This window comes from Strix aluco, chromosome 1, assembly GCF_031877795.1.
Source record: "Strix aluco isolate bStrAlu1 chromosome 1, bStrAlu1.hap1, whole genome shotgun sequence".
NCBI lineage: Eukaryota > Metazoa > Chordata > Aves > Strigiformes > Strigidae > Strix > Strix aluco.
Genome location: NC_133931.1, coordinates 125,898,879 through 125,920,341, shown reverse-complemented (window position 1 = coordinate 125,920,341; position 21,463 = coordinate 125,898,879). Strand labels below are relative to the sequence as shown.

At 36.5% G+C, this 21,463-nt stretch overlaps 1 protein-coding gene across 2 annotated transcripts in view; it reads left to right on the top strand.

The window, feature by feature from the left end:
- Nucleotides 1–17,150, top strand: part of LOC141927324 (macrophage mannose receptor 1-like) — a 33,883-nt gene extending 16,733 nt beyond the window's left edge. For both annotated transcript variants that reach the window (XM_074834502.1, XM_074834493.1), the window contains 15 exons: nucleotides 1,365–1,403; nucleotides 1,509–1,672; nucleotides 2,762–2,829; nucleotides 3,258–3,358; nucleotides 4,042–4,184; nucleotides 5,404–5,509; nucleotides 6,322–6,518; nucleotides 8,165–8,267; nucleotides 8,943–9,175; nucleotides 10,331–10,496; nucleotides 11,797–11,949; nucleotides 13,473–13,589; nucleotides 13,847–14,014; nucleotides 15,178–15,213; nucleotides 15,570–17,150. In XM_074834502.1, the coding sequence (XP_074690603.1) occupies nucleotides 1,365–1,403; nucleotides 1,509–1,672; nucleotides 2,762–2,829; nucleotides 3,258–3,358; nucleotides 4,042–4,184; nucleotides 5,404–5,509; nucleotides 6,322–6,518; nucleotides 8,165–8,267; nucleotides 8,943–9,175; nucleotides 10,331–10,496; nucleotides 11,797–11,949; nucleotides 13,473–13,589; nucleotides 13,847–14,014; nucleotides 15,178–15,213; nucleotides 15,570–15,769 (1,994 nt within the window). In that variant the 3' untranslated portion in view covers nucleotides 15,770–17,150. The remainder of the gene's footprint in view (nucleotides 1–1,364; nucleotides 1,404–1,508; nucleotides 1,673–2,761; nucleotides 2,830–3,257; nucleotides 3,359–4,041; nucleotides 4,185–5,403; nucleotides 5,510–6,321; nucleotides 6,519–8,164; nucleotides 8,268–8,942; nucleotides 9,176–10,330; nucleotides 10,497–11,796; nucleotides 11,950–13,472; nucleotides 13,590–13,846; nucleotides 14,015–15,177; nucleotides 15,214–15,569) is intronic.
- Nucleotides 17,151–21,463: the final 4,313 nt, after the last annotated feature.

The window sequence follows — 21,463 nt, the reverse complement described above, 5'->3', positions numbered from 1 at the left end:
CATACTAGTAGCAAAATCTTCTATGTTTACACTTGTTTGGTTTTTTATTTTCCAAATGTAACTACTGTTGAGAAAGATATTTTGTGAAATAAGAGAGAAATCAATTAAAGCTTTGTATTGAGTTACACATTTTACTTCCAAGACTAACGGCAGTGTTGCTTTAGTGACTCTCTGGGCTTCTTCACACAAGCAGTAAGGGCTAATGTTTAAAGTGGTACTTTTGTAAATAAGATCATTTCTGTGGTGGTGAATTACTCAATCTGATTTTAATCAAGGCGCATTGTCTCAGCTTCTCATACTTAAAAAGTAATAGTCATAGACATCTATTTCAAAGAGATGTTGTGATATATCTTTCCTGGTTGCTTCCTTTGTAAGTCCTCACCTGCATGATCAGCACAACTAAAAATCATTAGCAAAAGTCTCAATAGTTGTATAGAGTTAATTATTATTGATGTATGAATGGCAGAAATTATAGCCTGAAGAAATTACCAGCATTAGTTAGCAGTGATAATGTCATACTGAAGGATGCTGAAATAATCTTAATACTTTGCACTTCCAGAACAGACATAATTTTTTAAATCTTTTAACCAATCATACAAGAGATTATGTTTAAAAGGTGACATAACTTTTTTTTTACCCAAACATGTGTGTCACATGCTTCATTTACACATACAGTAACACAAACATTACAATGAATTCCTGTGGGAAAAAACTTTAAAGTTGATGTTTTTTTACATTTTTATAGCTCTTGGCCTTGCATGTTTAGAGATACATTGCTCCAGAATCCCACTCCATGCGATGTGGAAATTTTTTATTTAAATTATTACTCAAAAGCTGGTGGATTTTCAGTCAAATGTAATTAATTCTTCACAAAGTAGTTTCACAAAAAAAAAAAAGTTTCACAAACGAATACTAATAAAATTTAAAATACTTTGAAGCAACAATTTGTTCAGTATTTGGATTTCTTGTTCAGATACAAGACAAGGTACATAAAGAATCTCTTCTTATTGTGCAAAGTATACCAACATTGAAGTAAAGTATTTTCACTCTTTAGTTTTCTTTCAGAAACAAGTTACTCATACATAGTAACTTCAGCCATCTAAATCAGGCAACATTCAGGATGTAAAAGATGCACTTACCAAAAATCTACCAAGACAGAGATGTAGGCCTGTAATGCATCTATTACTCCCTGAACATCAATTTTTTCTCTGCACCAAAGATACTATATAAATATATTCTGCATTGAATATGTAAAATATAAAAAACTGATAGACATTGAGATAATTTCCACTAATTGAACACTTACACTGACTCAATATTTGGGTAACATTTTACATCTTCATTTTTTTCCCATTTCATTACAGGAACACCCTTGAAACCAGAACCTCTGAGCCCTTCTGTTGGTAAGCTGCTGTTTATTTTCTCTTATTGAATGGGTGGTATCATGTAACAACACCAGTTTTGTGTAAAAACTGTGAAGAATACAGATATTCCTCTCTGTGTTGCAGCATATGAAGTCACAGAAGATGGCTGGATTATAAAAGGAGACAAACAATATTTTTTCAGCACAGAAAAGACCTCTATGGAGAAAGCCAGAACATTCTGCAAAAACAGTCATGGAGATCTTGCTACCATTGGAAATAATAATGAAAGAAAATTTTTGTGGAAATGTGTAAGAGGAAATTTGGCTATGTTATACAATATATGGCCTATCTACCCTGCTGCATATGCTTGTGAAGCAGAGGAGAATGTGCTTGTTGCATAATCCTACTACATTTTATTAGCAGTGGATTTAAATGTTCAACAAAAAAAATATTAATTCTATAGAACAGAGCTTCTCTTTAGGAAAATGAACACAAAAGAATTTACCATTTACTAGGGTGGGTATATTCTTGTATATTCTAATCTAAATAGAGTTCTGTCCATGATCAAATATATATAAGCAGCAATGAACAGGTAGATTAGGTGTATACTGAGAAAACTGTCCTTTTGACAGGGTGGTTACCCCTCATCTGAATATCATTTTCTAGAATACAGTGTTACATGTAGATGTAAAACTACTGTTGCTGAACAAAACAACTTTTCAAAGAAAGGTTTAGCCTGGTCCAGGTCAGGGACTGATGAACTAGGACCTTCATGAACTAGTTTTCCTGCAACACATATGTTTATGTATTTCAAGGGCACTGCCTATACGCTGCCTGAGATGGTTTTGATGGGCACAAGCCAAAACCATGGCAGGGGCATGCTAACAATTTAATAGCACAGATGTTGCCTCAAACCTCTGCCATAATCCTGTTTAGTTTACTAATACCAAAGTAGCCACACAACCTCCTTTCTGTTTCACACTATTACATGTTTGCTTTTATTATGTAGGAAAGGATATAAAGGGAGAAGAGAACAGACAGCTTGAGACACAGGAATTACATGGCTGCTTAAGAACAAGAAAGTACCAAAAAATTTTATAGTAAATTTTTTCTCAAGTTTTCCTTGTTTCTTTTTAAATTGAGAACACAACTTTGAAAGCTTTGATCATTCCAGTAATGCAGCCAAAACTGGGAAAGCAGCAATAAAGATAATAAAGCAAAATTATGTGTTGCATGGTATTTACTTCAAGAGGGGTCCTTCTTTGGTGACTACATGTGATCATTTATATAGTGTGTATTCATCTATTGGCTTCCATAGTGCAAAAATTACACTTTTTTCATATTAGATAACACTAAATATTAGAAAACACTAACTAAAAATACATTTTTGTGTTTAGATCTTAAAAAATGGCAAATTGAAGTCATATCTCATAGGATTAATTCAGAATGCTGATCAACAGTTTAGGTAGGTAAACAAGCTACATAAAGATTCATAAAAAGCAGTTGTAGAAGTTTTGTACTGCCAGAGTTCCTTCTGGAGGGATGACTGCAAGAGAGTTAAACACAGAGAGTTATAGTGCATGTTGAAATGTGTGCTCTCCCTTGGTTTAACTTCATTGTAAAAAGTTTTAAATGGCAGTTTTATAGGGAATATACATGCTATGAATACATAGATAATGTCTGTTGAAAAAAAAGGTGTTTTTGTTTTTTAACTTGGCATGCAGCAATTTCATTATCTAAGATCTTTTAATCATAATGGAAACACAATTTACGGACAGACTCAGTTGTATTTTTTTAAAAAATATTTTTAGCATGTTAAGGTAGATTTTTCTGAACTGTCCCATGAACATTGTCTCAGCAACCGCTACTGTTCTTTGGTTTTTTTTTTTTCAGTTGGATGGATGGAAGCCCAGTGCACTATGCAGCTTGGGCACCGGGTGAGCCCAACTTTGCAGATGCTCAAGAAAATTGTGTGGTCTTAAATAAGGAGGATGGTGAGTTACACAGCTTTTTTAAAATGCATTTTTATGGGTACTGCTTTTCCCCTGTTTGTTAAAAATATCTTGACAGCTTTAATTCATTCCTTCCCAGCAATTTGGGAAAATATGCATAATAAAGTACAGTCATTACATCTGAGGTTTCTTCAGGGGCAGTATCAGTCATAAAAGTGGAAAATATTTACTTCCCATTTAACGGGGAATGCATTATTCCCCATTTAATGGGGAATGCAGGGACAAGTTGATCACTGACTTTTCAGCTGCACAAACAATATGCTCTATTCAAATCAACAGCAAATGGGTCTTTTAAAAAATAATTAGAGAATAGTTAGAAAAGGAATAGAACACATATGGACTTTTGCATTTTATAGTGCTTTCACTGATAAAGCATTACTTTACATTTGCATGTTTCAGGGCAACAAAACTGTTTGGGTGTGTTCTGCTCAGAGGTCATGAAGTTGCCATATCAGTCATCTCGTATGGCCACTACTCCCACAGTCACAGCAGGACCAAAGTCCTCCTATAAGCAGTGATGATGGGAGGTAGAGTTGAGCTGAAGTGTGTTATTTCCCATTCCCAGGCAGATTGCTTTCGAACCTATAAGCACAGAAGCCAGTTCACATTCCCACGAATTTCAATCTTATTCAGTGTCTTATGATCTATATTTAAATTGATTTCAGGTTTGTGGAATGATGTCAGCTGTGGTTTTTCAAATGGCTATATCTGTGAGAGGCACAGAAGTTTTATAAATGCAACACTTCCTTCAGCAGTACCTTTACCTCCTGGAGGATGTCCTGAAGATTGGCTTTTATTTAAAAATCAGGTATGATAACATGCATCTGAGCACAATGATAGTCCTTGGGAAGGTACTTAAAGATACACAAGAGGCCTTTTGTCTCTCAGATATCTTTTGACAGTGACTATGCAAGGTTGCATTAAAAATTGAACCAGTTGCCTAATTCTTACAAAATGGTGTTTTTACACATTTTTAATTGTTTTCCTGAGGAGTGGTCATCTGAGATACTTTGGAAAAACTGCTACATTTTATATAATTTCAAAAAAATTGAACTGAATTCAACTGAAAGCACCAACTACAGCATAAAATCACTCATTTGAGTTGGAATGAATCAGAAATAAGGCCAAATTTTTCCAAACAGGCTTCAACACATTGCTTGCCTCTTCCCAAAAGGGACAAACTTGATGTGCTTATTAAGCAAGGATTCTACTTTTCTGACATATACAATATCGTTATGAAAGCACCCATGGATACTCCCAACAGTGGAGTTTATGCCAGTACACTTTTTTTGCATTTTATTACAGTCATCAGAGCTGTTACTTTTTACAAACTATGCAAGATAGTTCTCTGACAGTGCTACTGGCGTGCCACAGAGCAGAGGGTGAGCTGTAACATGGAGAGGGCACACTAGGCACACTCATAATTACCAAAACCATTTCAGCATGTATGTGTATTGGTAATGTGATGATTACACACTTTTAATTATAGAGCTGTAAATGAAAATTTTACATTAATAGCATTACATTAATAAAATTTACATTTTACATTAATAACATTTACATTAATAAAAGAGCTGTAAAATGAAAAAGGCTGAATGCACACATAAGAGCACACACTGACCATAGGCTCTAGGTCAAAAACATTTTTTGCAAAGTTCAGATGACTCCACATGAATCCCGGGGCTGGGCTTTTCTTACAGAGCCAGCACTTCATTGTCTTTTACTAATGATGGAGTATGGGTTCTCAAAATCTCTGAGTGAGTTAACACATCAGAGTCTCATCAGACTCCTACCGTGGTTTATAAATGTTTTGAGTTTTGCTGTGACTTTCTCAGTCCCTCACAGAAAGACACAGAGTAAATTTAAATTTTCTGAATGGTTTTGACTTGGTTCCAGAGCTGAGTCCCCGTTCACTGGAAAATTATTTTTTGGGTCTGAGTTAGGCTAATTTCTACTTAACTAGTGTAATTCAAACCTGAAGTCCTTTTGCTGTCACTCACTAACAGTCTATACTCATTTTTCCCTAGTGTTACAAATTTTTTGGCTCTTCTTATGAATACTGGCATACTGCAAGAAGAAATTGTATGAGCCTTGGAGGAAACCTGGCGAGCATACATAATGAACAAGTACAAGGTATAATGAAACAGCCCTTCAGGTAATAGATAGCATTTACTCTGTATATAGTGGTCATTTCCTGCAAAGAAGAACACGGCAAAAAGAGACAGTATGTAAATGTCTGTATTTTGTAATATGTATATTCAGCATGGGATATATGACCGTGGCATGAAACATTTTTGGAAGAATTGGAACCATCTGTCTAGGGCATGCTAGTGATGCTAAGGGTTGCTTCCTCCTGTTCCATGTGAACTGCTTTACATTATTTATAGGGTATGAATTAGCATAAAATAGCAAATCCAGACCTGGCATTGGTAGTTTTAGACACAGAGAAAGAAAAGGAATCCATGGTCTGTTTCTACCAGAAATAGAAAGGGTTATATTATTATACCTCTCTGAAATGACTGCCTAAATTCTGCAACTTAATTCAGCAGTAGAATGTCAGAGGAAGGCACGTTTTCACCGGGCCCATGTTCCCAGGCTTCCATTTGCAGCTGTATACAGCTACACATTTCTATCAGTTGGTCAGCTCATCCTGAGTGTTGAAATAAGTGAATTCATTAGATAACATGGTGGTCAGGCCATTTTTTTTGTATCTTTCCTCTTTCCGATATTGCTTCATAGCTCCAAATGCTTTCACTCTTTGAGACTTCACAGGCAAGTCTTGGCTTTAAGCTTGAAATAAACTTTGGCAAATTTATGATCAATTGTTAATTAAAATTTATTTACAAGATTTTAACAAACAAAATCGTGAAGGATTTGGTTATGAGCTGATGTCTTGACTGATGACATGACATGTTCATCTTCTTTTCTACTGGCTTTTTTCCCAGCCTTCCTCACTTACCATTTAAAGGATGTTTCAAATGATCCCTGGATTGGCTTGAATGATATACTCAGTGAACTCAACTTTGTTTGGACTGATGGAAGTGCTGTCTCCTATACTAACTGGGCTCCAGATTCCCCAAAACTTGTAGAACCTGTTTTGTATCCCAGTCTACATCCAGAAGATGGCCACAATCTGCAACAGGTAAATACCACTTAGCGTTTATCAACAAATTAAATCTGAGGAGCAATATCACTTTGAGTGAACCGCTCACTTTGCTACAGACATTGCCTCAGCCTTCTCCCCAAGTTGTTCATCATTCTTTGCACTGGGATTAGTGATAAAAAGTTTCAATGTTTGAGTATTCTAGATATCTCAGAGCACAAAATGGCATTGCTGCAATTTTGCCAAAGAATTTGGCAAAATTTCAGCAATGGACAGATTGAATAAAGATTGGATAGATTGAATAAAGTTTTCTTTTGGATAGTAATTTGCTGTTCATTTTGCAGAGAATATAAATGCAACGTTAGAATTTCATAAGATAACACACGTTGGAAATATTTTCACATATTTGACAAGTTAATTCATGTTTGAAAAGGAAGGAGGAGAGGATGCACGAAAAAGTTTAGGTTTTTTCACTTCTTCCCTATTTAAAATTGTAATTGAATAGCTAAGAGCCAATAGATGTCAACTACTTTCTAAACAAATCAAACCCTCTCCACTGATAGCACTGAAATTAGACCTCAGAATGCTGTAAATAAAATAGCATCCTACATATTCAGACCAATATAGACTGATTTGCACATCCACATTGCCTTTCTTCGATTTATTTCCATACCTTGCTTTCAGAATTTGCCTTTCACACCCTGTCATTCCACTCAGTTCATCCTCCCTTCATTTTGGTATCAACACCTCTAGAGAACCCAGAAATCATACCTCTAGATAACCCCCTTAATCTGCACCTGAGCCAATTCATTCTGCTCTTACCCATCTAGCCATTGGCCAAGGCATGAAGGAAGACATATAGGATACAGCACAATAGATAGCTCTACTTTACTGCAGTTCTAATAACGCTCCTGGGAAATATCAAGCAGGGGAAAAAAAAATGTGCAAAGGTACATTCTACTTTTCTCCTTCACCTTCAAGATACTAACAGCTATGTCCTTCAGAGGATCCTTTTCAAAGGAGTGAAATAACATCAAAAAGTTACTCAAGCTTAAGAAATTAGAGTCAAAAGGCACTAAAACAGGTGCTCCTAAAATTTCTGCACGGCAGGTTAGTAGGCTGTTGCAGGTTGTAATAAACTTGAAGTTCCAGCTTCCTAAGCACTCAGCATCTGATCTGGTGTAGCTGAAAGAGAAATTCTAAGAACTAGAGCTGATGATAACTCTGTCAAGGACCAACATTTAGATGATTCTGTCAAGAATAACCACTATTTAAAGTTGGCTTTGCAAGCCAGATACAAAGCATGACCTCCATTTATTTTTATTTCATTCTTATTCAAAAAAATTACTGATAGTCACTCGTTAGTTGAGTCAAAAGGTGTGACAGAAAGTTCTTGAAAATAATAGTGCTTTTCAAAATCTCAGTCTCCTCAAAACTACACAAATGAACAAGCAGGCTGAGATGAAGATTACAAAGATTTACAAGACAGTACCAAGGTGGAGCTGGCCACCACAGAGGAGGCCAGAAAGGACAGAAAAGTATAAAAGGAAGATGATTCTAGAGTTGTAATACAAACCCTACAACAATTCGAAGAAAAAAGGAGTGAAACTACCCAGGGGCTTATACTACTTTGTTTTATAACTTCTAATATCAATGTACTCATATTCTTTCCCTTACTCCAACAGTTTGATTGTGTTTCTCTGAAGAGAGGTCATGCTGATGACACAGGAAAATGGAACAATCAGGAGTGTTTTAAGTCCACAGGGTATATATGCCAGAAGAATAGTGGTGAGTTCTGTATCGCTAATCTTGACATTCATAACACAAGGATTCAAATCACTTTTCTTGTTTAACATGCTTTAGATAAGTTAACTTTCATATTTTTTTTAGGTAAACGGTCAGTAAAACTTAAGGGTCCATCTTACATCCAAGTATTACTTAGCAATGTTTTGAAGAAGGGAACGATAAATAAAATATCAGAATTTAGGAAAGCAAAATGATTTTATTTTTTTAAAGTGTAATTAAATAGCTAAAACCCACAAACATTTTATTTACATAAATTTATAATGATCTATAAATTTTTGTAACTGTTAAGTTTTACATTTACCTATATAAACTTGATAGTCACAAAGCTGCTAAACCGCAAAGAGTATTTTGAAAACATGCTGGGTAGGTGTGTTACGTTTGACTGATGGGGTGAACTTAACTCCGCAATATAAGATACTGTGAATTTACTGACTCTGAATTCTCAGAGGCTGAAAATGTATTTCTTTAATCCACAAAGTTCACTGTGGTTTTGAAGTTATCTGTACTTATAAACAACTAATGAGAAGGTGTTCAACTTCATCAGCAATTTTCTACTAGGTTTGTAAATAATGAAGGTGTTATTCAGTCACTCAAGTCAAATATGTGGCCTCCAGACTTAACTGTTCTTGAGGTGGGTTTTTTTCATTATTCCTACAGATCCTGAACTCTTTAAGCCATCAGCAACAGCGCTGGAATTCACCTTTGACCATTCTGGTGGCATTAGCTATTCTGTCACCCATTACAAAATGAACTGGGAGGAAGCACAGAAAAACTGCAATAACAATGCCTCAGAACTTGCCAGCATCTTAGACCCATATAGCCAGGCACTGCTGTTCTTACTTGCACAGGAATATGGAGAACCTCTGTGGATTGGTCTTAACAGCAATGCGGTAAGAACACATACATTACATACAAGTAGTCAAGCTGACACTGGACCTGATCTTTACGCTCTTATCTTGTAACCTATAGGAATTTCTGCCAGTGTAGTGCAAACAGCATGTTACATCAGTACAGCACCCATTTACGCTGGAGTTCTTTAAATAAGACTCATACTCTTACATGCTTTAGCACAAGGAAATGCTCCTGCAAACCAGCATATAACAATGCTATGTGGTGTTTGGAGCCATTTAAAGGGTCTCAAATATAAATGGCAAAATCTCCCACATTGTGAATTTATTTTAATCTAAAAGATATTCCAGGAACAACATGCAACCTGCCCTCCTGCCATGTGTTTATGTATGTCAGTTATCAGTGACACGGTATCTCAGGTTGCAAATCTGAGACGTGTGAAGAAATGTTTTTTACATGTGTATTTATGCTCACACATTCTACTAGAGTAGTCTTATTTATGGTAGCAGTAGCAAAATGCAGCTGTGGACAGCAACAGGGGCAAACATTAATTAAAGGAATCTGGAGGCTATATGATATCATACATATTGACCAATGGATATATTTTTTCATTTGAAAATGCAGTTGGTGTAATTGTTCCCATTAAGAAGTTAGAATATTATGGAAAAAAAATCCTTTCTGTTTGTGAGATGGCTGCATCAGTTGTATGACAGGGGAGGGTGAACATTTGGATGGTAGGTGTTTTGACATGCTAAACTCTCCCCCATGAATCACAGCCACGGTAACTACAACAAAAGTGATGGTGATCAGTACCGCTTATTAAGAACACTCCCACCCACACTACCATTTTCCATGTAGACATTTGGGTGGTCGTACCAACACGATGTCTTATCTGACTCCCAGTTTTATGCCTTCTCTCATGTCCCCTTCTTTTCTCCCATTTCCCAGTGCTTGAATAATGCTCTGAACTAATGTTAGATATTTTTTGGAGGGCAGAAAAAAAATCATTCTGCATTCACATTTGTGAATAACAGACACTGTACGTTTTGTTGCAGTTAGCATTTACAAGCACAAAAAGGGGGCATTAGTAAGCATATAATTCCATGCGGGTTTCATGAAAGTCCTCTTGAGGATTCTGTGTAGTAGCTATGTCACTCTCTGCAACCTTGAAATTACTGTATAGATTTTGCTTCCAGACCAATGGCAAGTATCAATGGATTGACAGATGGAGATTAGTTTACAGCAAGTGGTCCAGCGGGGAACCAAAACAGACATTAGCATGTGTCTACCTAGACACTGATGGCACCTGGAAGACAGCTTCTTGCAAAGACAAACTCTTTTCTGTCTGTAAAAAATCGGATGGTAAGCAATTGAATATGTGTTTTAACTAAAGAGTGTGTAGATTTATCAACTGTGATAAATTTAATGAGCCACTGGAAAAATACTTGTTTTATACAGGTATATAGAAAGACATAAGAAGCTAACTAACTAGCTCCAAAGACTGACAAGAATTCTTCCCAGAAGTAAATCAATTCATAATAATAATTACCAAAAGCCTAAGAAACAAAGGATTGAATACTCATTAAATTCTTAACTATTCATTCTAATAGGAAAAGTCATTCACTTGCTATGAGAATGTTTTGATTAGGCATCAGATGAACTCTGTATCCGGTTGAGGCACCAAAGTTTGAAAAGTCAGGGAATCTCCATCACTACAGGCTGCTAAGAACAGACAGGACAAGCATCTGTTAGAAATTATATAGTTATATAACAACTTCATGTCACCTGTGAGCACAAGGATGAAGTAAATAACCCCTTGAGGAGCCTTACAAGCACGAACTTCTATAATTTCTATGGAAATAGGTATAAATATTTCACAATCTAGCTATATTCTTGTTCTTATCGACATTATGGAAGATCTTGAATCATTAGAAAATTATAAACTGCATGCCAAATTACATCCTAAGATGTAATTTGACAAAAACCCTCAGATTTTATATATAATGTCTCTTTTCACTTTAATATTCTGGAAATCTAATTTGAGAGCTGAATGTTCCTTAATAGGGAAAGAAATAGACTGTAGAAGACTCACAGGAAGAAAATGTAATTTGGCAGAACATTTAATTTTCATTCCATCTGCATTTATCTTCTCATCCAAAATCTTCCTATCATATCAATCACTATGGAATTTATTCAGGATGCAGTCTAATAAAAATTCCTGCAAGCCATGTTTAGTGATACCAACACTTTCATTCACAATCACAGTTTCTGCTATAAGGTTTTGATTCTGTCAAAAAAGGAGACTGAAGTGTCAGAAGACATTTTAAAAATAGAAGTTTTAACTAATTAGTTAGGCAGATATTTATGCCAGAAAACTGGCTGGATATTTTATTGACTAGAGTAATTACAAAAATCATCATTAGACAGAATCTATACTTCTTATAGACTACTGTATCTTCCTAATCATCTTGGTAAGTAAATATGAAGCAAAATATGCTCTCAAACACAAGATGAAAGCCATATTCAAGCTCTCTTTAGAACATTCTTCATTTCTTCTATCATGACAAAGCTATTATAGTCTGTTTAGTTTTGTCTTACTAGTATAATGGGAAAAACAAATGTTATAAAATAACTGGATTCTAACTACCTTCTCTTTTATCAGTAATGGCCCCTACTGAGCCCCTGCAACTTCCTGGAAAATGCCCTGAATCAAGAGGACACAAATCTTGGATACCTTTCCATGGTCATTGCTATTACTTTGAGGCCTCCAGGAAAAGAAGCTGGTCTCAAGCTCATCAGGAGTGTACCCGACTAGGTGAGTGTTTTGTTTTAGAAACATTGAAGATGTAATTAAACACAAAATAATGGATGATATTGCTAAGTAAATCTTAAATTACTTTAAAACTTCAAACTTAATGCTTTTTAGCTTGCTTTTCTGAGCATGCTTTTTCACAATAAAGCTAAACTTTGTCAGAGACAGAGGCATCTGATATCTCAAATACCAGGTGAAATATAAACATCTCAAAAATATGAAATTCTTACTAGTTCTATGGAAATCAGTAACTGGGTAGGGAGATAAACACTTTTAGAGTCTCACTAAGGCACAGACTGCAGGGTTAGCTTTCCCTTCCCCAAACAAGAGGGAATCCATACACAATGTAAACTAGGAGACACAAACTCATAGGACAGTTGTCTTTACTAGTTCCAGGACACAGTTTATTAACTGGATCTCACTGGCTGGACAACAAATGAGATGAAGAAGTTGTTTAGCTTTCATGAACCAGTAGAACATACCCAGCCATGCAGTTCCTGCTCTGGAACAGGCCCCTCTATGATCTGGAGAGAAGAGCTGTGTGTGGATCAGGGGACAGGAAAAAACACTTATTCCGCATTTCTGATTTTTACTGACTGTTCTGAGAATTGCTGTGATGCAGCATACACTTCAGTGTGAGTAAAAATAGAAAACATCCTATACATAAGCCTATATGTCTGAGTGATAGTCAGTCATTTAATCATAAGAGACAATACAAAGATTTCTAGCAGCACTTCCTCGTATGTATGAAAACACTGACTTATGACTGAGTAAACAGAAAACGAAGCTTTGCAATGGCATTTTACTTTACAGCTGTGTGACAACAGAATTGCTGAAATGGTTCTGTAAAAAGATAAATCACATAATTACAAGAAAAAGTAAAAATTACACTAATAACCAGAATGAAAGGTCACATTTGGACACTGGTCAATGTTCTGAAGTCCTACACTTTTGCCTACATGTTACCCACTGGGCAGGCCAGGAAGGTGGTCATTTCCTGATGACTCCAACACAGCTTTGTGTATTTGTAATGCCAGGGCATATGGCAATTATAAATCAGCTTCTGGACATCTTCTGGACCGCAACTTCTAGCTGCTTACACATCCTATCTACCCTTGCAGAACATAGCATCAGGTACTGCCAAAAATGCTGCTCAGCCAGTGGTGGTGACAGAGCTGTAGTGGCAACATGCATGGTGCCGAGTGCATCAGTGTACCACTTTTGGCCTGCTTCCATTACATTCTGGGATGTGATTGGACCTGTCCAAAAAGTATTGCAGGAGAGCAATTCTTCTTCTCTAAAATACCAAAGGCTAAACAAAACTCCATGTCTTTGTGCTGATTTGCATCCAGACAGCTCACAGTTATGCTCGATACAATACAGCGATAAAACAACCATAATGAGATTAGTGAATATTATATGCAAGAATCTGTCTTTTATATCTTTTTGCATAATCTTTTATGTGCTTATTGATTTAGGTTGTAAGAAAATGAGACATTGTTATATGTTCATTAATATTTTTTCAGCTGCTAATCTGGTATCAGTAGAAGACTATACTGAAGCAAACTTTCTGTCAGACACTATTAAGATACTCCATGGAAAATCACCGAACTTTTGGATAGGGCTAAAAAAAAATGATAGAGGTAATATCTTCAATATTTAATCATGCATTATCATATCATACAAAATGGTAATATATTAAAAAGAAAGTAGCTTTGTATACCTGAAAGTATGTATAATAAATATACAAAGTTTATTTCAAAGCATGCTTACATATGTTTAGAAATGTAACTGAAACACTTAACTAGCTATTCATGTTATAAACTTTTGTTTTCCCTATCACAATTTATTCTATCTAAGTCCCTGTATTTTATAAATATATGCTCATTTTAAATATTAGGACAGTGGGTATGGACAGACAAATCTGCAATGGATTTTGTCAACTGGCAAATGGGAGAACCTTCAAACAAAAGGCATAAAGACTGTGGAGAAGTATGTGCGTTGTCTGGTTACTGGAACACCAATGTCTGTTCTTTCAAAAAAGGATATATCTGTAAAAAAACAAAAAGTAAGTAATAGTCCTAATACATCAATGTAAATAATGCCTGATAATGTATTTTCATTGTATAACATAAAAATGTAAAACATTATAGGTTTGTGAGCAAAACCAATAATCCCCAATAGCAGGATTTGGCTGCCTAAATATGGAGGAGCCCCACATGGCTTCCGACTGCCTCCTCAAAAGGCTGCATGTCACATAAGTCCTGCAAAATCACTATCAGCCCCATGCAGCCATCATGAATACTTCAGACCCCTAAGTTTTGGCAAAAGAATGGTCAAACCCCCCTCATTTTTAAAAGCAGTTTTCAGTACAATTTTCCCTCAAATATCACACAATCTAAGCTCAAAAGCAACATTTTATTTAATTTCAGCTGAATATATTCTTAAAAAAAAAAATCTTGTTCTGATGAGTGCAAGGAAAACTGTCTTGTAGAAATGCTGGAAATGGTGATTCCTTTCATTACTGTCCTCTGAGCTGATGGATTAGAGAAATACGATAACATACATTCTTGTGGCACTCTTTATCTACGATACGATAGAATAGTGTTTAATAAAATGCTGGTACTATCTTGATAGCAAAATTATCATCTGCAAGAAAATGCATGAGTTTGATTACCAACTGAGATTAAATGAAAACGGTCCAGAACATGAACATTTTGTCTGGATAAACTTCATATTTCTGTTCACCTCTCCCTTACCTGCTAAGTTTAGGAAGTTCAATTACCATAGGAACAACATCCACATGGAATGGTTGTGTCTGACAGAAGGGGCTAAACTCACAGAAGATCCTTTTCAGCTCAAGTAAAATGCTCATGATACATCCTGAGACCTCCATTCAGGAAATTCTTCCTGTTTCAGAAAAGATCTTAAAATGATTAAGGATCCTGTGAGCAGTTTCTCAAAAATGAACATATTTGAAAACACTTTTAGAAACAACAGAAATCTAACTCCTTGGGTATCTCGACTGAGGAGGTCAGATGCTCTCATAATGAAAGAGCCAATCATCCTACTAGAGGATTACACATGCTTAGCTCCATCTCTCTGGGACAGCAATTGTCACCAGCAAGTGGATTTAAGGGGAACTGTCAGAAGCATCTGGACTTAGGAAGTTTAAAATGCCTCTTTTTTTTTAAAGCATTCAGAATAAACATTTTCTTTTTCTTCCAAAAGCTCCTGAAAACACTGAGATGTCAACAAAAAATACAGGTAAGCATACTTCATTTTAAGTAGAATTATAAGGACATATTCAAATACAACAAGAATATAATTACATAGTTTCTAGGTATTAATTTTAACAGCATTTAAAAATAAAGTCCATAAACTTCATCTAGATATATCTAGATATAAAAAATAGAGGTTATTCCAAAGTAAATTGGGTTTTGATCAGATTTAGTTATATTTTGTTTGGTTTTGTTAGTAAAATAAAACAAAACCCCTTGTTGAACTGAAAATCTACATGCACATTGCATTTGTCTAATTTCTGGTTAAAGAAATCCCATTTATTACTAGATTCTGAAATCTCTTAAAATCAAAGGTGTTGATTCCATTTCGTCCACTTACAGAAGAGAAAATGGAGAAAGTACTTTCTGCTGGCATCATTTGGCTGTTCATTCTTCTAGCCCTTTCTATAGTTGGAGCAGGATGTATAATTTATTTCTACTTGAGGAGGAAAAGACAAAACCTGCTACATATTTCAACCAGAATGAGTGGACCAGAAGCAACTGTGGATATCCAAGAAAAAGATGCACATACTGACATGTAGTCTGACAAAATGCCCGTATGTTCCAACTAACAAAAAACAGCCTACGAATCAGTGAAATCTTTTTCCAGCTTTGCATTTTCCTATCCACATAGTAGTCTCCTCTCTTCACAAATATAAAGTTCATGGATGTATATAAATACACATACATATACACTCCCTCCAAAGTTCCCTACAAAGTGCTACACAAAAGCATTCTTTTGTTTGGGGAATACACACATATTTTTCAGATAAATGAGCGTGGCTGAAAAGCTGGCTCCAGAAGTGTTATGCGAAAACTCTGACAGATATTTACTATGTGAAATTATTTTATTTAACTCAATGTAGAAATTCTCTTTTTTGCACACAGGGGAAATCATTACTCATATCTTTAAATTGTTTTTTTCCTGCTGTATTACTTCAGTGTTATCTAGACAATGATGGGAAACACTGCTCATTTTAGATTTTCACCTTCACAGTTTATGATACTATCTTTTCATTCATGCAAAACCTGTTGTAATAACTGCATCTGTGAATTAAATATTACTTCCTTACCAAAAAATAGACAGAAAGATGGAAAAAAATCCAAGAGACTCCCTTATTCCTAGTTCTAGTCTGGATTTTGGGAATAATTATGCCATTTCCTGCAACCTTGCACTTTTCTATTCTGTAAATATAAAGATTTTTCGGTCAGATTCAAATTAGGTGATCCTTCCATAGGGTTTTATTTCAGTAATGATGCTTTCAGTATACAGAGATGCCCCTTTTTAAATCCAAGCATGTATAATAAATGACTATCCTATACTGCATTATATAATTCTCCAGTCTGGAGAAATAAAATCACCAATGTACCTTCTGAAAATAAATTATTTGATTTTTGTTGTAATTTCATTTAATAATGTACTGCCTAGATCCCCTTTCAGCTTTTCTTCAACTGTACACAATAGCAGTGTTTGCCTCAGCATGCAGTTTATCATTCTGCATATTTTAAGACATGCATCATCCCTCCTGAGTTATGAAAACACCTTTCTCCAAGCCACGGGAGGGCACCTGGCACTAACAGACCTCAGTGAAGAAGCATATGAAGGAGCAGGGCTAGAACAGAAGAGCTTCTACCAAATACCTGTAACAGGAAAGAGATTCTCTCTTTGGCCCTTCTGTAAGAACTGTAGTCAGAATTCCTTACCTTCTTCCTGTGCTTAAGGTCTCTGACTGACAGAAGGATGATGCCATGCTAAAGATCTTTTTAAAGAGAAGAGAATATCTGGAATAAGTGGAATAGATTTCTGCACCAGGACATCTGTGCCTATGCCTAAGCAGCTTGAGAACATACTTGTATTACCTCTACTATTTACCTTTTTCTAGATATCCAGTAAATAATAACAGCTCCAAAATAAATGATATTGATAGCTACTTGGAATTGAAGTCCTCCCTTCCTTTAGGAATACTTCAGTTGTTTTATCAGGGGTTATCTTAAAACACGGGGCACCCCTGCTAACATGTTTCCTCCTGAGCTTTCAATTTTTTCCCCTGCACTCTTATGCTGGGAGAACACACATTATTCTGCACCTTTGGCTAAGTTTGTAAAGAAGTTTCACCAATCACAGATATAGAAAGATGTGTAAAGATTGTATGGCTTTTCCCTTTCTGGTATATCTGTATGACATTACTTAACCAAGAAACCTGGTTAAAAAAACAACAAAAACAAACCAACAAAAAAACCCCTACAGGTTATTTAAAATACTGTTAAAAATTAAGTAAAACAAAAATAAATTTTACAATTAATGTCCTTTGAAAACTTTGCAAAGCCCAGAGATAAAAGCCCTTAGATAAAAAGAAATTCCTTAAATTACTATAATAAGTCCTGTAATATCAACTCCTGCAATAAAGAAACTGTTACTGCTGTTTTCAGGAGGAAATAGGAAATAGCTGAGAGAACTTTACAGAAAACTGTGCAAATGAGAAAAACACCACCTGCTTCCCATGGAGATTACTAGAGATAAAATTGTTTCCCGGTATGTGCTACAGAAATCTGGGAATATATAGTTACGCTTGCCTTTTTGATGAGTAAATAGCGAAAGGGCTTTTCCTGTTCTATACTTACAAACAGTATAGGCTGCTGGATCCTACTGTATATATGCTCAGCTTAGATAAATTAAAGCTACCTTTCCCAAAAGAAAAAAGGAAACATACAATAGAAGAGACTAAATTTTTTAAAGTTATTTGTAAGTACAAAGTAGGAGCTCAGAACGGAGGTATTCTGCTGACCAAATTCAGCACAGCCTAGGACCTCCAGAAGAGGAGCCTGGCTGGTATCACCACCATATGGGAAACACAGAGATCTCAATAGCCAGGCTGCTCTGCATGCCAGCTATCTGTGTTATCATCGGAAAATCTTTCAATACGCATACATTTTTATGCACAGCTATTTTGTAGTTAGTCTGAACGCCACGTCTGAACAAGAAATGGACAGGATCACAGGCTAGACATAAGGTATGCTGCTGATCCTCCTGCAAGATACTGAGACACTGCAAGGGCTGATCCGAAGTGCCCCTTACAGAAACAGGAAAGACAAAGAGCACTGTGGTGAGAACAGCAGTGAAAACAGGTGAGGGCAGAGTGAGCCAGCACAGCAGTGCTCATACCTAGGGAAAGGCCTGAGAAAGGCCACAGCCCTGACCAGACCTGTTCGCGTCAGGCAGGCACTGCCTTCGTCACCCGCCGCCTGCAGCATGGGGCGGCACTGCCGTAGCAAGGACAGGTCATTCAAGCTACTGAGTCTCAAACAACTGAACAGCCACTGGGGCAGAGACCAGTGTGTCTGAACACCCTGACTCCTCTGTATTTGTCTTTTGGACTTGATATTGGATACGACTAAAACATTGGCCACACACGTCATGCATTTCTGTGACATGGAAAAGGGCTGGGTTAAACTGCACAGGGCAGAGGAGACCCTTACCCCTTTCATTGCTTAATCCCAAATCCCATTGTTTCTGCACAAGTCAGTTGTTCGCATGTTTCTCTTTTCAAAAAGTCCTGTATCCCAAGCACTGGCAGGTCAGTGCTTGGGATAACAAAAACACTGCTTATTATGAATGCCTCTGTTTAAATTAGCTTCAGAGTGGAGAAGAGAAGACACCCCAGCATTGTGGTCAAATATAGGTGTTTATACTGATGCGTGCATGTGTATTTGCATAGCATTTTTTCTCTCATTTTCATAAATAAATGTTGCTTGATTTTCCTCACCAGCTTCTGAAGGATACACCACCTCCTCTGTAACTAAACTGTGATAATTTTGTGACAGAACAACATAATTCAGTAATGGAAATATAGAATCCTTAGTCTTGGGCTAAGGGATAAGTTTTGTTTTTCAGCTGGGGCCACAGAAGAGTTGGTATGATACTGTGTTAGAAATACCAGAGTTAAAACACTGGGATGTATGAAATTATAAGTAATTTGTTGCCTCAAAATTACAAAGTCAGCTCTCTAAGAATTAATCTTTTCACTTTTCTGTGCTAGTTTGCTTTTGCATCTGTTAGAATACTTTGTATCTGATACTACTGCTGCACAATGGACTAAACTTGTTGACAGAATGGAACATTTTAGTATAGACAACAGGACTGGCAGTGCTGACCATGGTTGGTTTTACCTGTAAACTTCCCTGGCTGCATTTACATTGCAAGAGAAAGACCTGAAGTAGCACCGCAGTGAATCATAAGCCCTTGAAGACAGTAAATACAGTACCCAGGATGATAAGACTTAGTCCTCTCTCTCAACCCTTCTGGTATCTGTCAAACAATGGATCCTAAAATTGTTGCTACTGTCCATCAATTATGTATGCACTAATTTTGATTAATTCATTTATATTCTGCTACCTGTTTATTATAACCTTTAGAAGGTATCAGTGGGCCTACTTTCTCTTTGCTGACCGTCATAAACTGCTGTATGTAACAGGCTGGACCAGATCTGGGCCATGTAGTTTACACATTCCCTGTACGAATTATGTGAAATTTGTAACACGCAAATTTATTCATTACAATTATAAAAATGTTCAGCCTTTTGAGTATTTGAAGAACTTTAAATATTCAGGAAAACAGAAGTGTACCCTGTTATACTTTAAGGGTTTTTCCATTGCCTACATATTTTAAATTTTCATATTTGGACACTTCACACTTTCAGGGACAGGGAAGTGATCTCACCCCTGTACTCGGCACTGGTGAGGCCACACCTCGATTATTGTGTTCAGTTTTGGGCCCCTCACTACAAAAAGGACATTGAATTACTCGAGCGTGTCCAGAGAAGGGCAACGAAGCTGGTGAAGGGTCTGGAGCACATGTCGTACGAGGAGCGGCTGAGGGAACTGGGGTTGTTTAGTCTGGAGAAGAGGAGGCTGAGGGGAGACCTCATCGCCCTCTACAACTACCTGAAAGGAGGTTGCAGAGAACTGGGGATGAGTCTCTTTAACCAAGTAACAAGCGATAGGACAAGAGGGAATGGCCTCAAGTTGCGCCAGGGAAGGTTTAGACTAGATATTAGGAAGCATTTCTTCACAGACGGGTTGTTAGGCGTTGGAATGGGCTGCCCAGGGAGGTGGTGGAGTCCCCATCCCTGGACGTGTTTAAGAGTCGGGTTGACATAGCGCTGAGGGATATGGTGTAGTTGGGAACTGTCAGTGTGAGGTTAATGGTTGGACTAGGTGATCTTCAAGCTCTTTTCCAACCTAGATGATTCTGTGATTCTGTGAAATTATAAAGACTGAATCCAGGTGTTAAATTGTTTATTACATTAAATGTGTAATCTTCACATTTCTACAAAAAAACCCTACTGTGTCTTAAGAAGAAGACAAACAAGTTTTGTGGAAATGGTTTCAGGCTAGTTTCCTGATGCATTTTGACATAATATTTTCCTTATTTTTCATCACAATCATTTGCAATGACAACATAATTTCTTTCATACATAGGCTCAGCTATCTAAGACACCTGAAGGGGATGGAATTCATCTCACATAATGTAGATATCTAAAATGTAAACATATCTAGCTAAACTACTCACCCAAGGTCCTCACTCTGGTCAGCATGGAGAAATGGATACATTAGGGTGCAATTACTTGATCTAGTCTAGAGACTGCTGAGAACCTCTAGCCTCTCACTGACACAGAGAAAGCCTAAACCAATTATCTCCGAGTAACTGAGCTCTGCAGAATCCAACTCTTAATTGGTATTTTATGCAATCTGGCACAGCACACACTAATCGTTTTTTGTTGATTACATTTATCGTCAATAGTTTCAGGCTATTTCAGAAGACAGCTACCAAAACCAGTCCAAATAGATTTTTGTTTTTTCCTTGCTTGAAAACCATTACATTTGGAAACAAAACTCGTGTTAAATTCAAAAATTTCTGTTGATTTTATTTTTCATATTAATTCAGAATAGAAACTGAGCAGGTAGCATTTCTTAAGAAAATGTTAAGAACATTGACAAAAGTTCCTATGAAAGTACAAACCATTGACTCTAACTACAAAGGAACTACATTTAAAATAAACTTTCAAGGCAACCATCTGCCTTTGTACTTTCATGAACACTTCCCAGCCCGGTGCCAGGATGGGTGAGAAATCAGTGAAGTGTGTCTGCTTATAGTCCTGATACAATCTCTGCATTTAAAGTACACCCAATTCTGTTTCCCTGAGCAGCAGCTGATGTGTACAGTACACCACTGAACT